Source organism: Malania oleifera, chromosome 2 (genome assembly GCF_029873635.1).
Source record: "Malania oleifera isolate guangnan ecotype guangnan chromosome 2, ASM2987363v1, whole genome shotgun sequence".
Classification (NCBI taxonomy): domain Eukaryota; kingdom Viridiplantae; phylum Streptophyta; class Magnoliopsida; order Santalales; family Ximeniaceae; genus Malania; species Malania oleifera.
In genome coordinates, this window is record NC_080418.1 from 129,405,192 (window position 1) to 129,424,319 (window position 19,128).

Consider the following 19,128-nt stretch of genomic DNA (forward strand, 5'->3'; position numbering starts at 1 on the left):
TATGGTCTTGCATAAACAAATTGTAAAACTCGAATAAAACAAATGCCAAACTTTTAGGGAAAAGAAGAGGGACTTGCATATGGTATTATTGACGTAGAGAAAGCGTATGATAGAATGCCTAGGGAAATTGTGTAGTAGGTTTTAGGTCAAAAAGGGTGTATCTAGTAGGTATATTGATATCATTAATGATATGTATGATGGACTAATGACTAGTGTTCATAGGTGGAGAGACTAGAGAATTTCCAATCACAATAGGTGTACATCAAGGATCTGCTTTAAGCCCTTATTTTTTTTGCTTTAGTGATGGATGAATTGACTAGGAGTATCCAAAATGAGGTTCCATGGAGTATGTAGTTTGCAGATGATATTGTCTTGATTGATGAAACTAGGGGTGGAGTAGAATCTAAGCTTGAGTTATGGAGAGACTTTAGAATTTAGAGGTTTTAGGATAAGTAGAAACAAGACCAACTACATGAAAATGTAATTTTAGTAATAGTAGGAGGAATATTGGAGTTAAACTTGATGATGAAGAAATCAATAACACTAGTAGATTTCGATACCTTAGATCCATTATGCAAGTTGAAGGAGAAATTGAAGATGATGTAATACATAAAGTTAAAGCAGGTTGGGTAAAATGGAGAAGTGCTTCAAGTGTGCTTTGTGATCGTAGAATACCCTTAAAATTAGAAGGGAAATTTTATAGAATTGCTATAAGACCAGCTATGCTATATGGATCAAAATGTTGGGCAACTAAGAAACAACATACCCAAAAAGTAAAAGTTGTTGAAATGAGAATGCTTAATGGATATATTGCTAAAAGATAAATTAAGAAATAAACATATTCGCTGTAAGTTATGCGTAGATTTTGTTGAAGATCGGGAGGGATGACTCAAATAGTTTGGGCACTTGCAACGTAGGCCACATAGTGCGCCAATGAGGAAGAGTGATTTAGTCAATATGAGGGGTAGTAGAAGGGGTAGGTGTAGACCTAAAATAAGTTGGAATGAGATAGTGAGTAGGGATTGTTGTTTGTTGTTTATAGTTCAAGAGGCGTCATTGCAATATTGGAAGCCTTTGAACTGCTTGTCATTGTAGTTATTTGGTATGACAACCGGCATTTGGCAAACTTCATGTGACAGAAATTTTTGATTCTGCAAACTAGATTTTGAGTTGAACAAGATCAGGCTTCCAGACTTTAAATTTTTTCTGTTTCAGGGGTTTGAGTGGGGAAGTGTTCGTCAGTAAGAACTACAGGGATTGTTTGAAGGGGGAAGAATGGATGCTGATACCAACTGGTCGAACAATTGTTTCTTTTTTTTTATCTTTTTTTTTTTTAAAGCTAGGATGTGGCACACTGGTGATGCATCACTTAATTGATTTAAACATATAGACAATAGACGTATTTAACGTTGGTCTTTCCCTTTTAGAAGTAAAATATTCAGGTAAAATAAATTAAATATGAATTGCTGGCATTATTCTTATACACATTCTACAAATATATTCCATCCAGATGCATTAACTGCCTTCACATTTTATAATATTGAAACGTACATCCATAAGAGTACCCCCCTTGAATTTTTACATAACACAAACCCAACATGTGTAAACACAAAAAACATAGTTCCAACAACAAATAGAAATCGTGTGACAGAAAGTGTGGAAAACTAGAAACATCAGGAGTGTCCAAAAAGTGCCCTAGAAGAGTCTAGAAGTGTCCAGGTTCTCCAGGATGTCTTGTGTGAAATATATTAAAAAGGCGCACATACTAGCACTCAATTTATGATATAGTGACAATATGCTATTATACTTCTTGTCCAGTTTCTTTTATTTTCTGTAATCAGAGGGAGATAATTGCCACCTTTAATAGTGTTGGTATAAACGGCATTTGTATTGGGGCCAAATGTTGACCAGTTGCTCATTATTAGAGAATTTACTGCTTCTGTTTTTCAATTTCAGGAAGCATTAGAACATTTCGCATCTATTGATCTTATTGAGCTGTGCAATGAAGCAAAAGTGGAGAGATGTCGGGCGACCAGAGACTTGAGAAGCTGTGGACGTGAGGTACAACATGTGTTGAACTCATGCGGACATGCCTCCTTATGCAAAGAGTGTAGCCGGCGCTGTGATTTTTGCCCAATTTGTAGGATCCCAATACCAAAGAATGGTAATATACTTCGGCTTCGCCTTTACTATGAGTGCATAGAGGCTGGCCTCATCTCTGACAGATTTGAAGAGAAAGGAGGCGGGGAGGGACAATTAACTGAAGATGTAAAGCGCCTATATTCATTGTTTGATGTGGCCTTGGAGAGCAACTTGGTTTCTTTGATTTGCCATTGTATCCTTTTCCTAATCACATTTTTCCCTTTCAGCAATTTTTAAAGCATATTGATTTGAACTTATCCAGTACAATCTGTTACCAATGTTGTTGCCATGGTTCCATGGACTTGTCTGCTGCAAGAAAAATTTCTTATAAACTTCTAGCTCATTTCTTTGTTATGAGTTGATTATTCAATAGACACACAAAAAAAAAAAAGAAAAAAAGAAAGGAAAAACTGCACTAAGAGAGTACCTTTATAGCCCTTTAGATGGCTCAAGAAAATCTTCTGCTGTGTCTCGAACTTCCTTTACAGTAGAGGTTCACATTTTCTTTAATGAAATGCAAACAGATGTTACAGATGTCTGTATGGATGAAAGTGCTGTTTCCAGTGATCCTGTTATCGCTTTCTTGTTGGATGAAGTAGTTGTCAAAGATTGGTGCAAACGAACACTGAGAGTCATAATGACAGGACTTCATGGAATTTGTATCCTTTGTTGTTTTGTATGCGTTATTTCTGCAACTGTTGTTGCTTTTGCCTCAAAATTTCTTCCATAATTTGTGGTCTGTGTGCTACTTTACATTTTTTTGATAGATAATCTTGAAGCAAAAGATATAAAAACAAGCCTTGGTTCACTTCTTAAATTTTCCATGCGGCTGACTGGTATTTCCAATGTGATTGAAGTTCTGGAATCATCTTTTAAGGGTACACTTTCAGCACAGCTTCATGGTTTGCATCAACTTCAAGAGAGCATATTAAAGACAAAGCAGGTTAATTTACTGAAAACTCTTGGTTACGTGACGGAATACATATCCTTTTACAGGTTTTTAAATATTTCTTTATTTTATAAATTTGCTTTATAACCTTTGATTCGTTCATTTATTTATATTTTTTCTGTTTCATTATAACATCTCTTGTTATATTAGCTTTGGTTTTGGCCGATATTTTCACATCATTTTTTTTTTGTGCCTGGTGAAAGTTATACTTGGTTGAGTAAACTTTCTGGACAAAATTATGACTTGTACACTATGACGTGTACACTGTTTCTGTATTTTGTGTTAAATTATCAGACTGATTAGAGTTTCAGGGTTGTGCAGTACTTTCTGAAATACAAGGTTCTGAATAGACCATTAATTTACTGGAACTTTGCAGCTATCATTATTAACTTTTTTCTTCTCAATTCTGGTTTTTGATTTTCAGCATTTGGAGATTATGATGTGGTGCATAAGACATCAGTTTCTTGAGAATGTCAGATCTCGGTACACTAATTTCACATCATGGCGTTTTGCTGTTCGTGAAAGGACATCTGCTGCAATTGCCCGCTCGTGGCCTGATTCAGTAAATCACTCAGTTGAGCCTACTGGACAGAATGGTTCCCTTTTTATTGAAGATGCACTGTTGAATCTGGAGATAGAGCAGGGATATATGCAAGAAATGAGGGAGGAATTTGATGTTGCATCCTTGCAGAAGGATGGCGGTTTATCAGTTTTCAAGTCTAAGATAGATGGCATGGCAGGATGCTATCCCTTTGAAAACCTGCGAGCTGCCACTGACATACTCTTTTTACGTGGAAATTCTGACTTGGTTGTTGCAAAGCAAGCAATTGTATCCTTTTTCTTTTACTTTAATTACTTTTTTAGCATTTGGAATCTTCTGCTTTTGATACATCGGTCTAATCGTAAAATTTTCTTCCATTAATTTCCTTAATTTAAGAGCAGTTTTTGTATTACCTATTTGATAGACACTGGACAGTGCCCAGTGAAAAGTGGAGACATATTGTGGATGATTTTGCAGCTACCTTTAGTATAACAAGGCATTCCTTGTTGGAGTCTTTCACCTTTTACCTTCTGGATGACCACACAGATGCAGCTCTGCAGGTAAGTTTTGCATGTCTCTACATATTTCCTTTGAGTTTCCATTTTGTCAAGGAATGTTTTAACGAAGCTTTCAACCATATGATGCTGTATGTATATTGTATTATTTAAATTAGTATGAACTGTATGTCAATATTTTATTAAACAGCCACTTATTTACAATTTGTGGCCAGTGGGCACGTATTTCTTAAGTTATCTTCATTCTGTCTCTAGAATCAGCACAGCATTGAAAGAATGCAATTCTGTTAGTAATTTGTAGAGGAAGTTAATACAACTAACTGTGCATAGTTCGAATTCTTTTTTATTTTTTTGTAGGCGTATTTGATTTGATTTGATTTTTTGATAAAAAAAAATGTATTAGATAGGAAAGGAGAAGTTACTACCAAAGTGGTTACAGGAAGCCCACCAAAAATAAATAAATAAAATAATAAAGAAGAAAGTAAAAACAATGAAATAAAAACTAAGCAAAAGTGACCCCCCTCCCGAAAAGAAAAGAAGAAAACACACACACACACACACACACACACACACACACACACACACAATCAAACTCACTAAGGTCATCACTATCATTATCCAAGAGGCCCCCCTGTTTCTTTATCTCCTTTCCTTTGCTTGACCCATCATTGGATCCACCCTTCCTAGCATAAGATCTTCCAGTATACTTCACTCTCCTGTTAAAAATCTCTCCTTGAGATCTTTTGCACTTTCTCACCAGAGTGCTGTCTCTTCTCTTCATATATTTTCCTCGTTTCCATACCCATTTGAGGCGTCTCCTGATGAGCATGAACCCTTCGGCCCTTAAATTTGTCAGAGATGAGGCCCCTCCCCCCAAAAAACCCCCTAAAAAAAACAAAAACATCTTCTTCTCTATTATTCTTGTCCACACCAGCTTCTAAATCCTTTGTAATACCCCCTTTTTTAACAGGCATCACTAAGGAGTTAACATTCTGTTGTCTGCACGGGATTGTTCTCTCACTAAAACCAAACTCCCAGAATTAATGGATTCACTACTAGCATTCACATTCTCTTGACCATTAAGGCTGTTTGGTGAGTAGATAGCTGTGTCTTTTCTCCGGCTGCAAAACCGATGGGGGACCAAAGGCCTGATTTGAACTTTGGGCCTGGATGCTACTAGTTCCTACTTCCTGGGCCTGAGATGAACATTGGGCCTGCTTCAGAGAATCCTTTTCAAAATAGGGCTGAGAACTTGACACTGTTGAGATAATTGGGTCTGAGACGGAGGCTCTTTTTTTTAACTTTATATATATTACTTTGGGCCTTGTTATCTAACTGAGCTGATATTTGAGCCCAATCCTGGCCTAACCCCAAAGAAACCAAATCACCCAGCCATAGGCCCAAATCTAACACAATAGAGATATGCAGGCTAGACTTCTTTATTTTTTATTTTTTATGCAACTGAGGTTAGACACTGTGCTGCTTGCACCATGGCTAATTGAGAGTAGTTAGAATAGTCAATTCTTATTTTTGGTTGGTTTTTTATATGTTATAAATATAAAATATATATTTAAAATACATAATTCAATGACACTGTATTATAACTATGCTATAAGTTTGATCATGTGGGACATGGATGACAAAGAAGGGCATCAATTTAATTGAGCCTCTTGGGCTCTGTATTAATTGTTGCTGATAAATTTTGTTATGGGGACTGACTCAAATTTGAGATATCGGTTTTGAGGGTGGAAAATTTTGCCGCCTCAGAGTTAAAAGTGATAGCCCTTGGAATAACTCCTGAGGTGAGGTAATCTTCATTTATTTGACTGGAAGGGCTGCTCATGTGGTGAAGCTAACAAATCTTTAAATGTTTGGTAATTACCTATGTGAACTGTATTTGAATTCTGAAGGTAATGTGTTTATTTCAAGGATTATTTAGCCAATGTTGGAGGGAAAACTCACATGTTAAAAGGGTCTGAGCATGTTATTTTAAGGATCATTTAGTCAATGTTGGAGGAATATTTCACATGTTAATCAGTCTAAGTGTGCTATTAACCCAATACCTTCCTTAAGCATAATTGTACTTCCAAATTTAGATTTTGATGTATGTTTATTTAAAATTTGACCGAAAGCAATAAATAAGGCAAGAACATAAGATCATAACCATTTAAGTAAAGAATACTCAAAAGGAGTGATTATGAGTTATTATTCTGTTTATGGTTTACTCAGAAACAACTTATTTTAGGAGATTTTCAAGTGCTAATACCATTTAGAGTTTCGGATCCTCAGCTGCTTCAGAGGGCCTTTGCCACTGCGTGGGGCCTTCAAGCATCATTGGACTGATGAAAGTTAGTGTTTCCAATATTTAATTTTCTGTAGTCTCTTTGCCACTCCTAGGGTTATCCCATATTTATATGGGTCAATATGTTGTAATTTTAACATCATTTTAATTTTAGAACTTTCTTTATGATTTGATGGACCTTCCTCCAGCACCCCCAGGATGATCCCAATATTTTTGCCTCTGTTAATTTTCCTAAATATTCCTGACACTTTTGGGATGGTTCAAGGACTTTCAATTAATTTGTTGTTTTAATTTGTTCAGACATAAACAAACAATCAAATAATTAGTTAAGTAATTGCAATTAATTAAAAAATTATTTCAATATTCTCCAAATCAATAGCATGATTTGCCTGAAACATGTTATATCTATAGTTTAAAGAAAACAAAAGAAGAAGATGGCACAAAACTGACAAAAAAACTCAGTATGCAAACCCAACAAAGAAGATCAAGCAACATTACACTTATTTGCAAGGGATATTTTTTTATATGGGGAATTGATGGAAATTGGATACCCAACTATAGTGGCGAAGAAGATGGTTCTGCCTTTTGCGCTATACCTTGCAACTTGCTAATTTTTTTGTTATGTCAGAATTGTGCATTTTTTTTAATATTTTTTTTTTGAAATTTGTGGGTTTTGGGCCTATTTGGTTGTTGGAGCCTGATCTTTGTTCCTAGAGCCTTTGTATGTATATGTGCATCTATATATATATCTATATGTATTGTTTCTAGCCTATCCGTTGAAAGTAAGTATAATGTTGTTTGGTCTTTTTTGTTGGGTATGCATGAATATTTTTTGTCAGTTTTGTCTCATCTTCTTCTTGTGTTTTTTCCCACCCCTCCCCCCCTCCTAAAAAAAAAGCTATAATGTATTCCCTATGTGCCTTTTATTCAAGAAGATTGCAATAATTTTTAAATTACTTGTATGTGCATAAATTGTTTGATTGCTTATGTTTGTTTGTGTATGCTACTTTGAAGTTAATTATTTTAGTTGTTCCAAGCTTCATTATATATTGTTCAGTTATCTTTGATTACCAATTATTATTTTTTTAATAATGTGCAAAGAGAACCTTTGAGAAAAATTCAATAATTAAACATTTATTTAAATTGTGTCTCGTTAACTAAAAATTTCACTTTGTATCAAATTTTTGTTTGCTTAATGGCCTATAAGCGGGTCTCTTCTAGGCAATTTGATCTTTCTTATCAAGGTATTTCTAGGTCTAAGGTTTATTTCTTAGTTTTCCCCACCTCCCGTCCTATATAGTTTAGATGCTCTGCTAGAGCTTTAGAAGATACCAACCTCGTTTCTACATTTCTTTTAGGATAAGCTTGCTCAAAGTTTTTACAAATTCAGATCTTACTATATCTAACAACAATATTCTAAGTTTTATTTTTTCTTCTTTTAGAATAATAACAATATTCAGATCTCTCTCTCTATTTATAATTCAAATTAAATATGTTCTAATGACAACAATACCCTTGCTAACTCTCACTAGTTAGCATACTAACACACTTAATAATAATTTTACTAAAAGACATAAATAATGTCTGACACACCCTCAAGCTGGAGCATAAATGTCAAATGCTCCTAGCTTGTTACAAATAAGTTTAACATGAGCACCCCCCAATGCTTTTGTAAACAAATCAGCAAATTGCATATCGGACTTGACATAAGCAGTAGTAATGAGCTTCTGCACAAGTTTCTCCCGAAAAAAGTGGCAATCAACTTCAATGTACTTCGTCCGCTCATGAAAGACTGCCCTTATATCCATGGATATCCTAGACAATATTAGAGACTTGTTGGTAAGTTGAATAATCTCATAGTCATTCAACCAGATATATCTTTTGCAACAAGTGTTGTGAGTCAATTTCTAGATTCTCTGAGGACAAGTCACTGGGACGCAATAATTCGCATCTTCAGATATCTCAAAGGTGCACTTGGGAGATGTCTTTTATACCGTGATTTAGGTCACACTTATATCCATGGATATACAGATGCAAATTGGGTTAGGTCGCCTTCTAACTAGAGATCCACAACTAGGTACTGTATCTTGGTTGGTGGTAATTTGGTTTCTTGGATTAGTAAGAAACAAACTATGGTGGTCAGGTCAAGTGCTGAATCAGAATATAGAGTTATGGCTCACACTACTTGTGAACTTGTCTGGTTGAAGAACATGTTGGAAGAATTGGGTTTTTCGCATTCTCAACCTATGAAATTGATATGTGACAATCAAGTTGCTCTTCATATGACCTCCAACCCAGTCTTTCATGAGCGGACAAAGTACATTGAAGTTGATTGCCACTTTTTTCGGGAGAAACTTGTGCAGAAGCTCATTACTACTGCTTATGTCAAGTACGATATGCAATTTGCTGATTTGTTTACAAAAGCATTGGGGGGTATAAAAGACATCTCCCAAGTGCACCTTTGAGATATCTGAAGATGCGAACTATTGCGTCCCAGTGACTTGTCCTTAGAGAATCTAGAAATTGACTCACAACACTTGTTGCAAAAGATATATCTGGTTGAATGACTATGAGATTATTCAACTTACCAACAAGTCTCTGATATTGTCTAGGATATCCATGGATATAAGTGTAACGCCCCAAACCCTTAAACCTGGTCCGACACGTTATACTTGATAAAATCCTGATATTCCATAACAAATACATACATACGTAGCGGAAAACATAACTATGATCCTCAATCATAAAAATAAATACTAGAGTTTACTAATTCTATCTGTATCCCATAATAGCCATTCATCACCTGTATTCCCATATATCCACATATCTCCAAAAATATACAGTATTCGCAAACACCAGTATGTTCCACAACCATCCATACCTCAGAAAATTTTAAAACATAAAACATAAAACATAACTTATATACATCCCAAATATCATCAAAAAAATTTATACCCTTTTCTTGATCTAGAACCCCAAAAATGCTATCAACCTTGAGCTTCTCTAAGCTCGTTTACGTGGCGGTCCTGAAAAGATAAATTTGTAATCGAGTGAGACACATCTCAGTAAGGGAAAGAAACATTATATATTAAAACAGCGTGTGGTTCACATGAGATTATAATCAACATTTTAATATCATTTGCAAAAACAAATAACATATATTCTGAAATCATTTTTCGAACCCTATCAAACACATGCAAAACAATTACCCACGAGACTACCCAAGGATAGGGGTGATTACCCGCCCATATAAGTAACACCCCTCTGCGCTGATACAATAGGTAACCCAAAGGTCACAATTGAAGCATACCAAAGCACTCACCTTACTTAGTAAGCCCTCAAGTGTCAGATTAATCTCGTACTCACACAGTTCATACAAAAGTTTACTAGCGAAGACCCCCAAGAATAAAGAAATCTACCCTCCCATACAAGTAGTTTTCCTCTACCCTAGTGCGTTATGCAGCCTACTACTACATTTGATACTACTAGTGCGCTCGTCTTTCTCAGTAAGCCCTCAGGCGAAGAGTTTGTCCCGCCCTAACATGACATGTTCTACTGGCATAAATACTTGATAATATTATAATACATTATTCTGTTTGTCGTTATTCAACCATCTGTATCTGTTCATGTTCATAACTTTAGCATTTCTTGGCATTTCACTTTACGTAACCTTTAACATTTTACATCTTTCACATTTCATATTTCATATTCGTTTCATTCACATTTCCATTTCATTCATTTTCATTTCATTCATTCATACTACAGCTCCTTTTAGCTGTACATCAGTTAGTACACGTAGATATGCGCTAAAATTTGCGAACACAATTCCTTTTAGCTGTCATCATTTAGTCTACAACTCCTTTTAGCTGTCATTGCATACATGGTTGCATTATCAAACACAAGCAACATAGTCATTATAACATTTCATTATCAATGCATTTCTTACATAGCCTGCATCTCCTACATATAACATACATTTACACTGCATTACCATCTGCTCATGCCACACAATTTTAGCAATAAAATTTATACATTGCCTGTAAAATAAGTCAACCAACATTTAACATTTATATACTGAAAATATACATTCATTTATTACAGAATTATTTTGGAAATATTTCCCACTTTCATCACTTCATTTTCACATATATGTAGCTAAATGAGCAGCCCTAAGTTCAGAAAACATAATTTACATGCTTGACATTTTATACCCACATGGAAACATATAAATAAAACATAATCCATTTTCATTTAATTCATGAAAACCTGATTTAATATATAATTTTTCCCCTTACCTGAATCCTCGAACTACACCAACAAGTATCCCAAACTAATGCCTGTGATGCTCACTCGGTCCCTGGTTCAAAAACCCTAGCTTAATTAAATAATCCCAAATAAACTATTATTTCCACATTTTCTCAACTTAATAATCTTAATTAACCTTTTAAAAACCCAAAACTGAGAATTGAGACCCTTACCTCAACTTAGGAGCGTTTCCTGAAGTGTCCAGTTTAGAAAACTGATCCGCTAGATGTGTAGAGAATCTTCCCTAGAACATCGCAGCGACCTCCGTTCGTCGATTCTGGCTGAAGCCGGGCCGGATTCTTAGAGAGAAGGGAGAGAGATGCGTTTAGAGAGAGAGAGCTGAAGGAAAAATGTTTTCCTTCGCAAGAAAGTAACCTTAGATCTTTATATACTCATCCTTGCCATGTGGACTTGTCGACGAGAAAATAGGATTCGTCGACGAACCACTGACGAACACTCGTCAACAAGGCCATGAGCTCGTCGACGAGTTTCAGAACAGCCAAAACCCTCTCGGTTAATCCTCGTCAATGAGACATACTTACTCGGTGACGGCGCTCACAACATCACTCGTCGACGAGAAAATCCTGCTTGTCGACAAGCACTTGCTTATTATCCCTTTTTAAATTTTTTTCCCCTCTCTTTCTTTATTCCTTATTTATCTTTTCCATTTATTACTTTTCCCAATTTTTATCATTAAAATTTTTCGGGTCATTACAATAAGTGTGACCTAGATCACGGTATAAAAGACCTCTTCCAAGTGCACTTTTGAGATATTTAAAGATGCGAATTATTGCGTCCCAGTGACTTGTCCTCGGAGAATCTAGAAATTGACTCGCAACACTTGTTGCAGAAGATATATCTGGCTGAATGACTGTGAGATTATTCAACTTACCAACAAGTCTCCAATATTGTCTAGGATTAGGTAGCAAATCACACATATCTAGCATTAACTTGCTGATAGGATTCGTAGGTGTGTCAACAGGTTTAGATCCCAACGATCCAATTTCATCCAATAGATCAAGAACATACTTCCTCTATGACAAAATAGTTTCCATACGGGATCTAGATACTTCTATACCCAAGAAGTTTTTCAACAGTACCAAATCTTTGGTTTGAAACTTAATCTGTAGAAAAAAAATTGTGACTTTGAATAACCTTTATCATCATCACCTGTAATAACAATATCATCCACATAAGCAACAAGAGGGATCCTACCCGATGAAGTATGATGATAAAACATGGAATGATCCACTACACACTGTCGAAGACCAAACTCAAGTGCTATAGTAAAGAAACAACTGAACCATGCTCTGGGAGACTATTTTAAACCATATAGAGCCTTCTTGAGTTGACACACTAAGCTTGACTCCTCTTGAGCAACAAACCCAGGTGGTTGCTCCATATAAACCTCCTCTGCAAGGTCACCATGCAAGAAGGCTTTCTTCACATCTAATTGGTGTAGAGGCTAGTGTCAAGTAGTAGCCAAGGAGATGAACGAATTTACTAATGTAAGTTTAACAACTGGAGAAAAAGCATCAGAATAACCCAGACCATACACTTGAGTATATCCCTTAGCAGCAAGATGGACCTTTAGACGAGCCACATAGCCATCAGGGTTGACTTTCATAGTGTAAACCTAGAGATAACCAACCACAGACTTTTCAGGAGGAAGAGGTATCAAGGCCCCAAGTGCCATTATCATGTAAAGCATTTATCTCTTTAATAAAGAGACCCAACTTGGACACAACTCTACTAGGACCCCAAACATGAGAATGGACTAACATAAAAGGGCTTGTAGCCCATTTATTGACTCGGGAAGCGAAAGGGACACGATGGTGCTTTCCCAATTGACAAGACTCACAATTAAGACTAGACATAGAACTCAAACTAGGAGCAAGACATTTTAACTTTTCCAGTGAAGGATGACCAAGACGACAATGAATTTGGAAAGGTGTGGCAGTAGCAGTGCAAGCAGTAGAAGGAGATAGTGGCTCAAAGTGATAGAGTCCACCAACTTCATGCCCTCCACAAATTATCGTCCTTGTCTTCAAATCCCGAATAACCACAAAATCAGGGAAGAACGTCACTAAACAACTCATGGATTTAGTAATCTTGCTAATGAACATAAGATTGAAAGGAAATTTGGGAATATACAAAACCAAAGAAAGAGAAATAGAAGAAGTGGAATTTATAGTCCCAATTTCCTTGACTGCAGTGGTCGATCAATCAGCAGGAGTAACACAAGGTAAATTTGCAAGACATTGAAGAGTGGAGAAGAAGCTAGGTATACTTATAATATGATCAATGGTGGCAGAGTCTATGACCCAAGGACTAGGACGAGAAATACTGGATGACAGGCATATTGTGGGATTACCTTGTTTGGCCAAGAGATACAATGGGAAGAAAAACTTCTTATGATGCTTGATACTATTGGAACTTGGAATACTCTTCCTCCGACATGGATACAGTACATTGCCCCCCACTCGGTTCCAAAGGTGAGGAGTTGGTGGTGGCTGCGCTGGCTGCCGCCAAAGGTGTGAAGTCGCTGTTGGCTGCATTGGCAACGCGTGAAGGTCTACAATGGAGATCCCAATACTAAATTGTATGATTACTCCATCCACAATGAGTCCACTTGCAAGGAGTACCTCTACCTCGTGTGTCTCTACCACCATGACCACTCAAACCACCTCGATAACTTTTGCGGTTGTTAGGTAGAGAACTAGAAATCAACCTCTGTAGCTAAGGCTGTCCTCTCAGAGTCGGATGCAAGAGCAAGAGAATGCGTGCAAAAGGAAGCACGAGCACAAGAATAAACATTGGCAGATGGCAGATTGACACGACTAAGTGTCTGGGACTGAACTGCCTCAAACTTGGGTAACAAGCCCGCTAAAACGTGAAGGACTGTCATCTGCTCTCCCTGGTATTACATAGCACGAATGTCGGCAGTTATAGGTTGCACAACATTAAGCTCCTCATGAATACACTTCATCTCTACAAAATAATCTGCAATACTCCTATCTCCTTGTTGTAACTGAGAGTACTTTTGGGATAAATCATACATACATGTAATCATGTAATGTTACTGGAGTATAGAAGTTTGACATAATCCCAAATCTCCTTGCACGTATCTAGATGCAAACACATCCATACAATCTGTGGCTCCATCGAATTCGATAAGAGGGAAACAATCAAGGCATCTTCTTGAATCCACACTTCTTTTCTCTTCTCATCAGTAGGATCAGATTGGAGCATGTGGTCAGATTTTCCTAATCCTACTAAATAAACCCGAACAGCTTTAGACCATTGAATATTGTTTTTTCCATCCAACTTTGGAGTCGTTATCTATGGCGGCGATGTAGGAAACAGATTTTGGGATTCATAGATTCCATTCCAACACTCACAAACTTGCAGCCACACCAATGTCAAACAAGAAGATCAATCAAATCTAATCTAGACAATCACAAACTATGTGAAGCACTGACACAACCACGGGCAAGGTGAATGGCTCACCAACTGATATGAGCCTCACATACGAACACTGCCACTGCTCCAAGAAACTCACAAAGAACCCTTCACAAACCCTGAACAGAATTAACAGAGTATTGCGAGTGCATTGTCGAAAAAGGTTGGATTTTTGAGCAAAAAACATGCCCAACAGCTTGATAATATTGTCTGGAGAGGACAGGACAGGGCAGAGGAAAAAAAAAAAGGAAAAGGTGGCCAGAAACTCACGCACCGGCATGTCGGGTCAGCCCTGCCGGAAATTGGCCTGCGCGTGGCGGCGCGTGGGACCTTTTCCAGCGATAGGGTTTTGTGGGGTTAGGCTTCGGAGGGTTCTTTGTTTGAGTATATGGTTGGTTTTGTGAAATAATGAGGGGTGGAGGTGGATCTGAGGACAGTGACAGGAATGGTTTTTCCGGCGAGGGCTGAGTGTAATAGGGTTTAGATTTGGATCACGCTCTAATACCATTTTGAAATTTTGATTAAAATGAATGATCTAACTTAAAGGTAGGTCTCTCCCTCTATTTATTATACAAATTAAATACATTTTGATGACAATAATACCCTTACTAACTCTCACTAATTAACATACGAACACCCTTAATAATAATACTAAAAGACATAAATAACCTCTAACAGAAGTTTTTAAAGATGTTACATGAATATTATTTGATCAGATGACTGCATTGCTTCTCCGATAGACTAACATATATTCTACTATTGTGAAGAATTGCCTCAGTTGTCAAATATTGGTAGAAAGGACGTGGTGCCTGAGTGTGAAATAATTAGGGCTAAAGAAAATTTATCAAAAGAGAGATTATTACAACCTATAGGAGGACAAGATGTCAAGACATACAACTGAAAGGAAAAAGAATACTGTTCAAAAAACCTTTCTTCAAACCCTTCCAAACATAATTGACAGAGCATCTTAAATTATCTCTCTTTGACTCTTTTTCCTTTTAGATTTCCCAGTGTCCAACCTCATTTCTTTCCCAGCAGGATCAGTCAAACAAAGGTTCAAATTCTCCAGCAGATCGTGAACCTTGTTGTCCTGCACAATAGGTTCCTATGGAGAAATAAGAATTGGTAAGATATCATCTCCACTAAAGGTGCACTCCTGTTGTATTTTCTCCTGACAAGAACCCGTTGCTGATGAGTTTTAATCCTTAAAAAAAGGAACACCTTTCAAACCAATCATAGTGGCCTCTGACAGAATATATCAATTTGTTCCTAATTTAAGCATCTGACACAATTTTAGAGATGCTAGCATGGATTTCATATTGGTTCATTTAAATTTATCCGATTTGTGAGCTCTATCTATCATTTATATGTTAATTGTTCTTCATGCATTCTATTGCTTAGGAAGCCTGTCACATTCTTCCAGAGATCTCAGGCCCAGAGACTCACCCTAAAATTGCACAAGTTCTGTTGGAAAGGCAAAACCCTGATGCAGCTCTCATGGTTTTACGGTGGTCTGGGCGTGATGGAGCGCAGTTGGTTTCCCTTGGTGAGGCTGTTACTGCAATTCGGGTGAGAGTAGAATGTGGACTTCTAACTGAAGCATTTATGTATCAGAGAATGCTCTGCATGAAAATCAAGGAAAGGAAGTTGAAGCATGGGCCATGTAGAGGTTTTTCAGATGATTTGAAAGATGAATGTAGGCCTTGGGCAGACTGGGTAGAGGCATTGATCACTGAAATTTGTTGTCTTTGTATTCGGAGGAATTTGGTGGATCGAATGATAGAATTGCCATGGGATTCTGATGAAGAGAAGTATCTTCATAAATGCCTGTTAGAATATGCTATTAATGACCCTTCGACGACTGCTGGAAGTCTTCTTGTAGTGTTTTATCTTCAGGTAAGTACTCTGTTTTAGATTGGAAGCCAATGTTCTCCATTTCTATTATTCATTCTTTCATTTTGTAGAGTTGCCAGCTCCTATTTACTGAAATCATTGTCTGATTGTTCTATTGTTACTGATGATTTGTCTGATTGTTCTATTGTTACTGATGATGATCAAGATGACACTTTTATTGAAGCATTATCAGTATTAATGACTTTCTGTGGGCATAATAGCATAATTAATATAACTGAAACTACTCTCTTTGTGGACCTCATAGTGAAATGGGGCTTTATTTACTCCAAAAAATGGAAGCCATGTTTCTTCCAGGAGTTGCAGAGACATGGCTTACAACAGTCAAATAGTACTTGGGATGGAGTTCATTTTCAGCCTTGTGTATGACTGGTTGGCTTTAGATTTCGTTGTTTGCTAACCATTTTTTGGCTTCTTTCTAATTTTTCTTTGTTTCCTAATCATTTCAGCGCTATCGATATCCAGAGGCATTCCAGGTTGATAAAAAACTTCAGAATGTAGAGCAGGATTTCATCTCAAAGAAATCTGTCAGTGAAGAGGTCTTAATCAGAATGAGATCAGCAAGTCACTGGAGAGCAGGATTGGTTGTGAGTAATTTATGTTTAAGATTATCAAATACATTTAATGCAACTCATCATTTGACCCATTTACCTATTAATGGCATTAGTTGGGGTTTGGTTGAATTGTTGCAAATGACACATTCAGTTATTTTATCTGTTTAATAGGCTATCTCAAACAATTTTGTTAATGTTGGAGGGGGAATGAAGCACATGTCCCCATAAGCATTTTTTTCCCCTTCTTTCTGTTCTTGGTATGGGCAGGGCATTGTGGATTTTATATTTGTTCTGTTTTATTCTCAATTCCCAGTAGTTTAAGCATTTTTGCATTTGAACATGTATGATAATGGTGAAAAGTGGCACCAAGCAAATAATATGGTGATGACAATGATGCTGGGAATTGTGGTCCATTTCTAGACAAAAGTCATCCACCAAATCCCAGTTGCAACTCTGCAAGAAAACTTATGCTCCTAACTCATTAGTTAAGTGGTCGAAGAAAGGGCTTTCAATGGGGATGGCTCTACTGTTGAGAATTCATTCCTATGGTTTCATGCATTTTTGAGTTTGAACATGCGGGAGCAGGTGCTTCTGCACAAAATTGAAACAAAAAACTGCTTGCAGAAGGAAGCATGCTAAATAAATTTTTTATCTGTGTTCCATGTTTTTCAACAGGATAGAAGTATGGAGTTGCTACCAGAAGTCCAACAGCAACAAGTAAAGAATGGAAAATTGCCTGAGATTGGCGTTACTCGTGTCGATGAAACTGATCAGCCTGCAAAATCTGATATTTTTGGGTTACTAGAATCAAATTCAACAAGTTTGTTGGTTCACTCATCTGCCGATCATTCCCTTTTGTGGGTGGACCAAAGTAGTACATCCTTGAAACCATCTATTTATGATACTCCAAAAGTAGGTGGATCTGTCAGCAGTGCCCGTTTTGAACCCCGTAAGGATGGTTCTATGTCTTTACTCCATGAGAGGTTCTTTACCAATTCAGAAAGAGGATTAAAGCCTCAGATTGGTATCAGCAAAAACTTCAAATTTGATGAAATTCCAACTTCCAGAATTCATAGTACTATTCCTTTGAATGCTTCGCCCCTGAAAGACCTTAACAGAAGTTCATTGAGGGTGCTTCAGAATAGTAACTTGCAAGGCAATCAACGAAACAGTGTCTCGCCAGAACTACAGCAAAATGGGTTTTCTTACAAGTTCAAGAATTCCAGTCCTCCATACTCCCAAAGGGTGATGACTGGTACAGCTATTGCACCCAGCAGCAACCATGGCTTGCATAAAAGTTCAGTCAAAGACTCTCATCCAAATGCTTCTAACAAACGACTTGCTTCTGATGGACCTGATAGACCTTGGAATGTGGTTTCTTCAGATGATCCAATGGATGTCTCATGGAGGTACCTAGTTAATCCCTTAATCCTATCCTTCCCACCTTAGCTATTTTATTTTTGATTTTTCTATCATGTAGTATTTAATTATTTTAAAATTTTAAATATTTAATTTTTTAAAAATTTTAAATTTCTAAGTTTTTTATTTTCTAAAATTTTTAAGGCATGGAGAGGATGATTTCACTATTAAAGATTGGAATGCAAATGGTAGGCCAAGATGGAGGTCTGATGAAACTAGTGAAGATGAAGAAGAGCAAAGTCCAGAAAGAGTTCTCCCTCATACTACTACTTTGAGAGGAATTAGAAGAAGTAGAGTTGCAAGAAGATGAAGATGGCATCGGCATATTTTCATGGACATTAAAACTTCTTTTCAAACTTCCATGGTTTCTCATTCTGATGGACAAAGAAGAGCAGAGTGAGACTAACAGCTAAAGCCATAAGGACGCCCAGAATTACATAGGTGAGTGAAAGGATGAATGCAGTGCTGTTCCTCTTCTCCCATGGAAGGGTGGCATCAGTCATGGGTCATGGGTTTGAAAGAGTTTAGGATGCATGCCAGTGTTTTTAGAAATGATGCCTGGTTGAGTTCTGCACTTTGTCCCATTCCTTATTGATTAAACAGGAAATTCTATTTTAGAGAGAGAGAGAGAGAGAGAGAGACGGCCCGGGGGGGGGGGGGGGGGACATTTTTGTACAATTCATATTTGTACTATTGTATTAATTCTCAGAGCTTCTGTGTGATTCAAAGCTTGTGGCAGTTTTTGTTTATGTATTTTATTTTTCGCTCTTGGCCAAGCCTTTTTCAAAACAAGTCAGCTAGTCATCACAAGTTTTTATCAAACAATGTGACATCTTAAAATTAGTTTATTTTTTTCATACTCAAAAATTTTAACAAATTATGGAATTTCTAGGCACACTTTTTGACTCTGTCTTTTTGTTTTGATGGTTTTATCATGAAGAATGTTTTTCTTTTCAAAGTAATCTATGATCAAACCCAATGCTTAATTCTGTCGATCGAATGACAAAAGTGAAGAAAATAGATGATAT

General features: G+C 36.9%; 1 protein-coding gene across 3 annotated transcripts in view; it reads left to right on the top strand.

The window, feature by feature from the left end:
• Positions 1 to 18,828, top strand: part of LOC131147783 (E3 ubiquitin-protein ligase HOS1) — a 32,467-nt gene extending 13,639 nt beyond the window's left edge. For 2 of the 3 annotated variants that reach the window (XM_058097350.1, XM_058097351.1), the window contains 9 exons: positions 1,957 to 2,335; positions 2,667 to 2,801; positions 2,910 to 3,085; positions 3,516 to 3,920; positions 4,034 to 4,192; positions 15,618 to 16,112; positions 16,577 to 16,714; positions 17,357 to 18,090; positions 18,245 to 18,828. In XM_058097350.1, coding sequence (XP_057953333.1) covers positions 1,957 to 2,335; positions 2,667 to 2,801; positions 2,910 to 3,085; positions 3,516 to 3,920; positions 4,034 to 4,192; positions 15,618 to 16,112; positions 16,577 to 16,714; positions 17,357 to 18,090; positions 18,245 to 18,410 — 2,787 coding nt within the window. In that variant the 3' untranslated portion in view covers positions 18,411 to 18,828. The remainder of the gene's footprint in view (positions 1 to 1,956; positions 2,336 to 2,666; positions 2,802 to 2,909; positions 3,086 to 3,515; positions 3,921 to 4,033; positions 4,193 to 15,617; positions 16,113 to 16,576; positions 16,715 to 17,356; positions 18,091 to 18,244) is intronic. The other variant, XM_058097352.1, reaches the window with a different exon arrangement.
• Positions 18,829 to 19,128: the final 300 nt, after the last annotated feature.